We start from the raw sequence: 9020 nt of genomic DNA, 5'->3' as shown, positions 1-9020 counted from the left end.
TTTTTTATTTTTAAACACAACACTATAACCTGAATCTGATATACAAATACTATTCATTCACCATGCCATAAGATACTAAAACAATTAACTAGAGTTAGCGAACAAGTAGAAAATATTACGTATTCAAATACAATGAGAAAAGCAGTAGGTCTACATAATTGTTGTTTGCGGAACTCAAATACGCAATTTGAATATGCTTTATATGATTTTATATTGTTCCATCCAGTGGTTTTAAACCCGAATGTCGATATAAAAAACGCCAAGAAATTGGTAATTTAAAGCTACAATCTTTCTTTATTAGGCAAGATTCTAAAACGAAATGCAGAAGTGTGGCTGCTCAAAATACTGTGTGTGTTGAAGCGCATGTTCACAAGGGGTATTGAAATGTGGTACTGTGTCTTTAAGAAGCCTGCAGATTGATACTGTAAACATGGACAGAAGGCCGATTCATGAGATAACCGGCCACCTGGATCTTTAAAATTAGGAAATCCAAACAGCGATATACACCGATTGACACCCCCTTGATATATATCTGTACAAAAATACACTGACAAAATAAACAAATGTTTCCTCTCTTTAAGTGTCAAAAGTCTACATTTAAATATAAAAAATCAAAAGTGAAAAGTCTAGCCCTTCTTTCAGCGAAGGAAACAGACGGTGAGGGAAAACATCATAACAAGACCAGTACAAGAAAACCAAAACATAATTACGTTGAAAATGTTTTGGCCAGTATATAAATACATCATATAAAAATGTCCTCTGAAAAAATGAACAACAAAAAAATTCGAGGATGAAAAAACATCGGTGAGAATTTCTCTATACATAACATCAGAAAAACATAAAATAATTTTGGTCCTGAATCGTAGAGAAGTGTATAAAGTTCAGCACAGATTTCAGTTGCGTTTGAATCCTGAAGTTAAGAATTAAAACAGCTGGTGATTTTTTTTTTGTTCCTTTTAGGTAGAAAGGAATCAAACATAGCGCCATCTATCCATTTAAATAACCCTAACACTAGTTTCAACTGTTCGACAGTCTAACATACATCTCAGTAAAAGAGAGGACAGGTAACATCATGCGTTTATCTTTAAAAAAAAAGGTTTGACTTTTAGGTCAACAACCCACCTGGTTCATAAATCCATCTGTCTCGATGACAACAAAAAACTGTCCCGACAGCCAGCCTATTTCTGTACCTCTGTGAGTCTTATGAAGTTCACTTGGCGATCATAAAACGTTTCTCAAAATGTCCCTTTTAAGTAACTAACATTGATTAATAAAGTACAGCTGACCTAAACCCGCCATCATTATAATCGTGCAAATCAATCACAGTTTTCCAGTTCTGATCGAGTGTTTCTTTCAATAGGACCCGATCACTCCTAGTCAGGGCGCAACAATATCTTCCTCTTCCTGTCCAGTCGAGGCAACACTTCAGCTTACTTGTAGCCATGTCTCATAATAACAGTCGACAGTTGATCCTTGAAATAAAAAGCAAGTTATTCTTTCGCTTTGTTCAACAGTCAGCGCTTGGGGCTTGCAGTCTCTTTCTCGGCGGGAGGGACCCTTGGTAGGTTACGGTATGACACAAAATCACTTTACCGGAATCCCTTTTTTTTTGCTCAGAATAGTAAGACAACATTTCCTGCTTGTGGTTTTCTCGTTCTCTATTTCTCTCGCTCAATACGTGAACACCAAATTAGAAATGGTCGACTCTAGCCAGTCTCCTGAAATCATCTCGCTCACCTCTGGGGTGCAGTAGTCGGGAAACTCAAAGTGAGAACCGGAGCCCGACTCGAAATTAAAATCCAAGTCTCTGTCCAAAACCGAGGTCCCAAAGCTTCCCAGCGACATGCTATCAAAACCAGGGCTAGGGTTAATGTCCAGTAGATCATCCTCAAACTCCTCATCTGATGAAGAGGATTGGGAGGAGGACGAGGAGTGAGAAGCGGAGGGAGTAGGGGAGGACGCCCGCATGCTTGTATAGTCTTCCGAGGCGCTGGAGGGAGACTCGCCGCCCTCCCTGCTGCTGGCTGTGGCGTCCTCGTACAGGCTGAGTAGTTCGCTGGAATCCGCCGAGCTGCTGAGCGTGGGACTGGCGGGCACCGCTGCTGAAGACGGGCTCACACTGTGGCTCAGGCTGCTGCCCCCGAACACATACATACGCTTCTTCTTGTCAGGTATTTGTTTGGCAGCAGAAACAGACTTGGATTTGTAAAGAGAATGGTGATCTGTGCCGATTACTTGTTCTGGGAATGATGGTGTTTTGGTGCTGTTCCCAAAAACTATTTTATGAGGTTTGCTGGATGATTTTGAGCCACTCTTTTTAGAAGATGGTTTCATGCTGGTGTTACAGTTGCTACCGCTGATCTTTCCCTCCTTCTCACCCGGTTTGGAGCTACTGGACTTGACCTTCTTTCTGGGCCGGTACTTGTAGTCTGGGTAGTCCGCCATGTGCTTGAGTCTGAGCCGCTCCGCCTCTCGTATGAAGGGGATCTTGTCGCAGTCTTTCAGCAGCTTCCAGCGCTTGCCCAGTCTCTTGGATATTTCCGCGTTGTGCATGTCCGGCGACTGCTCCATAATTTTACGTCTTTCAATCTGTGACCACACCATGAAAGCGTTCATCGGCCTCTTGATGTGACCGGTGGGTGTTTTGCACCAGGCGGGGTTCAGTTTGCCGTCCCCCGCGGAAGAAGCCGTGGAGCCGGGGCTCGGGGAGGAAGCCATGTCCAGGTCCATAGCTCCAGAATCCGACGACTCTCCCGCGAACACAGCCTCGGAGCTCTCCACATTACTTGTCTTCTGTACCATGATTATAAATGTCAATGAGAGTGCGCCTGCTTGCTCTCCAGTTCAGTTCCACACAGTAGGTTTATTTTTTAATTTAATTTTACAATTCTAGCTGGCTGTGTGAATAGAAGTCAGTCCTGAGATGTGCCGAACCGGAACAACAGGAATCCGTTGGTAGCCGTTAAAAATGCTGGATTTGTTAAAAGTTCTTTTTCGAGTCTCTGTAATATGATACAGAACAAACGGTGTAAAAGTGTCCCCCGTTTCCACTCTCTTTCCTCCGACAATGCTTTATGTAGCCTAAGCTATTCAACCCTAGCAGTCGTGTAGGACTTAAACATGTGCCGTGTAAGCAGCGGAAAGCAAACTGAGTGGCTGTGTGAGCGCACTGACACTGAAAATGTTCAAAGTTTCTAAAGTAAGGTAACTCTTTTTCTGCATAGCTTTTCCTTCCGAGCACCATGCGGGAAGAAGCTTGTTTCACTAGAACTAGGATCCACCTTTCTTCTGCGCACTCGGTAACTTTCAGCAGCCTCTAATTTCTCCCCGTTCAGCTTTATCCTTTTCCAGAGATATAACGGCGATCCAGTTCAGCCAATCCGAGGCTGTCTCTACCCTGTCTAGTGCCAAAACCACGCCCACTTTCTCCTCATTGGTCCAAAAAAAAGGAATCTAATAATAATCAGCGCGTGCAGTGAGGAGCTTTATGTCTGACCTCATTCCAGTTTACACGACAAACTTCGCTTTAAAGAGACATACTTATGTTTTGGACTTTTTCTACACCAACCAGCCATACCTATATCATTAAGGTATTGCTGTATGTATGGAGACCAGTCTAATGTATCATATCATTCAGAGTAGTATAGGTCTACTGTTGCATAAAGGGAAGCGTGGAACAACTTGTTAACCCTGTTTGGACTATAATGATCTATTATGATATCGGGCTAATGTTTGAGAGAATATATAAATAGGTTCTAGCATATATTTATATATGAGTAATTATACAAATGTATAATAACATATCCTGGTTTACCCTGCTATAATACAGAGGTGTAATATGATGTTTATAACATAGTCATTTGTATGTAATGATATACTTATATTTTTTTTATAGCCCCTACAGGTTCGTCGGGTTCATAACAATAACAAACATGGCATAATGTCACTCAACAGTTCAGTGAGTCTCATTTTATTTCCAGCGCGAGTGCATTCAGTGCAAGCTCGGCTCGCAAACACGGAAATGTCTAGACACATGCATGCGGACTCCCTCAGTTTAGTTGTTGTACTGGTGAGAAGAGATTCTTCAGCAGGCTCCACTTTCACCAGGCTGACTCCGAGAGAGGGTGGAGCCGTGGACAACACGGGCGTTCCTTTGTCACATTACGCACGCCCCGCGCTCACTGGTGTAGCTGGCGGAGAGGAGAAAGGAGAGAGGAGAAAGAAGAGAGGTAGAGGCAGTGGAGGTACAAGCTGAGACTACACAGTACACTTTATTTTGTAGATAGAAATGGCCAAGGTAGACCGGAGAGAGTGGTGATAAGACACACTGGAGAAAGCGCTTTTACGCATGGCATGAGCGCTTTAGCGCACGAACATTGAGTGGAACAAAACACAACATTTCATGAACACACAATATTCTGAGTTCTCACATTTACCCCTAGAATAGAGAGATATTATAATGACTTAAAACATCACCCCCAGTAGCCTTTGTTGACAATGTTTTGGATATTACACAGGTATTAAGCAGACGGCGAATATCACACAACAGCCAAGTCCACTTCTGAGGAACAGCGATGCGTTTTGTGTGTGTCACTAGATGGCAGCGCGGAGCTAAATGACAGCGTTAGCTCCTATGAAACGATTCAGACACAGCTCCGCTCCCAGACTTTACATATGTGGGAGAGATGAATTACATAATGTTACTCAGTCAGACACTCAGCCAGTCTGTCGAACATTGTTTTGCTGCACAGTCAGTAACTACTGAGAGTGTTTTGTAATTCTGATCACCAGTCCGACTTTGCCAAAGGCCAATAAAGTGAAATTCATTCAAGGTATTATTATTACAGGTAGGCTATCAACCTTAGCATACTGTGCTGTTCATTACAGGCAGGCCTAGTACACACGTACCGATACAGCCAATCAAGGGAATGAGGCGTTACAGATGAAGAAACAAAAAGCGATTGTAATAGTTCAACCCAGTAGCAACATTAGACGTAGATATACGCATGTCACTGAGCACAATTGTGCTTAATATGGTCTGATATCTGTCAGCATCCAAGTAAAGCGAGTTAAAGCAGCTGTAATTGCGCTCCAGTTTTGTGGGTTCATTGAGCATGACTGGAATATAAATGGAGTGGCAACTCATAAACCAAAGAGCTCGACGCTTACCCATAGAAATAGAACCGATAGAATTTAGAAAAGGGCTTGAAACCTCGAACCCTGGCAATTTGACTGGTGAACTCATGGGTGGCAGCCTATACACTCGCAATGGACACTGTTCTATAGATGTTGTTTCTATGGGTTAACCCGGCCCCCAAACCACGAAACCTAAGCCTATTCTCTGCTCTTAATAGAACATAATAACAGTAATAGATGGAGACAGTTCAGACGAGGTCGGACCAGGGCTACAGCCCTGCACCTGGCTGAGGGGGTGTCGGGTGTTTTATCCACTCCTTGACCAGATGGCTTGTGGCAGCATTGTTCCATTCACCATCAGAGGGAAAGAAAAGACTATTACGACTTTTTGTATTTCTCTTGAAAAGCAGAGATCCTGTTTCAATAGTTTACCAGTTTTAAGAGCATATTTTTGTATGTTGATTGCACTTTTTTTTATGGTGCTTCATTGAGCACACGTTGGGGGGGTGGGTGGGTGGACTGTAGTGTCGTGGATAAAAGCCTCTCATTTTAACGTGTGTGCGTGTGTGTGTGAGCGTATGTGATAGAGAGAGAAAGAGAGAGAGCGAGCGTCAATGATCGCGTCCGTGCGTGTGTATTTGAATAGAAATCTTCAATGCAATTCAAACTTTCTTTTACAACTTTTGTTTAACGTTTGCGCAGCTGCCACGCGAGTGCTTAGAATGGGTCGCGTGCCAGTCTAATCGCAACAGGTGTTCGGCGCCTCGAGCTGCTCGGATTCTCTGTTCTGGAAACGGTCAGTTCTTCCAACAATAAACCTCAACGTTTCCAATGTCTTTAGAAACATGAACATGTAGTCAAAGCAATGACAGTATATGAACATTGACTTATTAGTCACTTTTATTATTCATATTTATGATTTCATAGTCAATTATTTTATTAATTAGCTTACTTAAAAAAATAAATTCTTGACCATTAATCTTTTATTTTATATTTTTATTCATCTTTATTTTTTTATTAATCCTGACCAGTGTAGCCCGGATTCAATAATATACTCTTCACCTGCTTTGAATTTGTACAATACACTGAGAAAAGTTAAGCTCGGCATGTGTAGCCAATCAGCGACGTCACTTCCCGTATTGATGACATATACATGGAATGTGTAGCCATGTGATTGGCCAGATACACGCTTGATGATTTCTGATATGTTATCTATATCACCAGATGGTTATATTGCATGGAAATGCCACTGCTCATTTTGTGCAAGTCTCCACACATACAGAGAGACCTTTGTCATGATGAGCATTGATTGGAAAAATAACAAGTCCTATCCTAAAGCATATACAGACTTAACATATGCAAAATTCATGCATTGTATTGATGTATTTGGGATACAAAACAATTATTTATATATTTTAGGCCTTTACCCATGGATGTTAAGTTAGGATTCACCTCAGAGAGTATAGAAAACATTCTTATATTTTGTTTAAAAAAATAAAAAAACTGTTACATTTTCATTAAAACCATTACTCTTAATCATTTACAACTTTGTGTTATTCATTGCAAAGGGACAGATGGTCGCCTACATTCACCATTCAGCATGTCATATATGAAATGTATTGATTCATATGCATGTTTAACCAGGTGTTCCCGATGAGCCTTATCTTATCCAGGGAGCCGCCGCCAGGCAGCAGAGCACCGTTAATGATTCCCCAGTGTCAACACTTTACCCTGCAGCCCATTGACAACAGATCATTGTTTAGTGTCAAACTCTGATTCCTGAAGTTGAGCTGAGTTAGTTTGAACATCTGTCCGTTTTCAAGGTTGTAGGGCTTTTTACAGGACTACACCGAGACACCTGGGATAGGGTTGGAGGTGTTGTCATACACACAGAGAGATTAGATCAGGTTCTCAGAGTATAAACACAAGATATATTAGTCAATTCTAGGACATTGTTGTTTACTTAGAAATAAATATACAATTAAGACTGACTGTCTCCTAATTCTGCTAACGAAAAAGGGCCTTTATAAGCCTGTGTATCTAACCCAGATAAATACAAAAGAAAATGTTAACTTTCAAAAATTCCTCATCCTTACTTCAACCTGTTTGAGGGACGTTTAGTTCCACTGTGGAACATTTTAACATGCGTCACACGCATCATGTGGTACATCCATATTGAACAGCGGGACTGAAGTTGACCTTCAGGGTCCAGTCACAGTGACACCCTGGGAGATATATCATGTCTGGGTCACGGTGTCGTGGCCGGGGTAACCAGAGCACTGAGAGGTGACCATCGGTTTCTGCTGTTTCTTTGTGTGTGTGTGTGTGTGTGTGTGTGTGTGTGTGTGTGTGTGTGTGTGTGTGTGTGTGTGTGTGTGTGTGTGTGTGTGTGTGTGTGTGTGTGTGTGTGTGTGTGTGTGTGTGTGTCACCCTGTCACCATTACAGAGAACCATACATAAACAGTGAGAAGTGACTGCCTTGGGGACCACCATGTCACCTGTGTCGCTTGGTCTGACAGCAGAGAGGCATCACAGGGCCCTCTGTCCTCCCTGAGGCCTGTATGTCTGCAGCCTACAGGCTGGGGGCTGGGGCCATAGACCAGGCAGAGACCCTGTCGTCCCTGAGGTCGCCTGCCTCTTGGCTGGGCTCTGAGAGCTGGGGGCTGGGGCCAAAGACCAGGCAGAGACAAGAGCAGAGACCCTGTCGTCACCGAGGTCCACTGCCTCCTGGCTGGGGATAGGAGACCAGAGGCTGTGACTTAAATGACAAGCTGCTCCCTCTCTGGGACTTGATGTCCACTGCCTCCTGGCTGGGGGCTGAGGGCTCAGACCACAGACCAGACAAGAGTAGGGACCCCTGTCGTCCCCCAGGAGCATAGGGCTTAAGGCTGAGGGCTCAGGGCTGACACCACAGAGCAGAGCTGACACAGAAGGGGAATGTGGCATAGGTCCCAAAATGCTCCCTCTCAGGGGCTTGATGGGTCCTAGTCAATATCAAGGTTCAGATGGCAATGATTAAGAGACCAGATTGGGGGGTATAGGGAACAAGATGAGGGGCCAGAGATGATGGGGTTAGGGTTAGATTGTAGGGTAAGGGTTAGATTGTAGGATAAGGGTTAGATGATGGGGTAAGGGTTAGATGGTAGGCTAAGGGTTAGATTGTAGGGGTAAGAGTTAGATTGTGGGGTAAGGGTTAGATTGTAGGGTAATGGTTAGATTGTAGGGTAAGGGTTAGATTGTAGGGTAAGGGTTAGATTGTAGGGTAAGGATTAGATTGTAAGGGTAAGGGTTAGATTGTAAGGGTAAGGGTTAGATTGTCGGACAAGGGTTAGATGACGGGGTAAGGGTTAGATTGTAGGGGTAAGGGTTAGATTGTAGGGTAAGGGTTAGATTGTAGGGTAAGGGTTAGATTGTAAGGTAAGGGTTAGATTGTAGGGTAAGGGTTAGATTGTAGGGTAAGGGTTAGATTGTAGGGTAAGGGTTAGATTGTAGGGTAAGGGTTAGATTGTAGGGTAAGGGTTAGATGGTAGGCTAAGGGTTAGATGGTAGGCTAAGGGTTAGATGGTAGGCTAAGGGTTAGATGATGGGATAAGGGTTAGATGATGGGATAAGGGTTAGATTGTAGGGTAAGGGTTAGATGATGGGATAAGGGTTAGATGATGGGATAAGGGTTAGATTGTAGGGTAAGGGTAAGATTGTAGAGTAAGGGTTAGATTGTAGGGTAAGGGTTAGATTGTAAGGTAAGGGTGAGATTGTATGGTAAGGGTTAGATGATGGGATAAGGGTTAGATTGTAAGGTAAGGGTTAGATTGTAGGGTAAGGGTGAGATTGTAGGGGTAAGGGTTAGATTGTAGGGTAAGGGTTAGATTGTAGGGTAAGGGTTA

General features: G+C 43.2%; 1 protein-coding gene across 1 annotated transcript; it reads right to left on the bottom strand.

Annotated features, from left to right (window-relative positions):
• On the bottom strand, positions 1-3281 carry sox4 (SRY-box transcription factor 4). The gene is given in 1 exon segment (NM_001173644.1): positions 1-3281. A coding segment is annotated over 1 exon segment (1131 nt). The 5' UTR covers positions 2803-3281; the 3' UTR covers positions 1-1671.
• Positions 3282-9020: the final 5739 nt, after the last annotated feature.

Source organism: Salmo salar, chromosome 05 (assembly GCF_965601325.2).
Source record: "Salmo salar chromosome 05, fSalSal1, whole genome shotgun sequence".
In the NCBI taxonomy this organism is placed as follows: Eukaryota; Metazoa; Chordata; class Actinopteri; order Salmoniformes; family Salmonidae; genus Salmo; species Salmo salar.
Note: the sequence above shows the minus strand (reverse complement) of the source record. Positions and strands in the feature narration are given on the sequence as shown.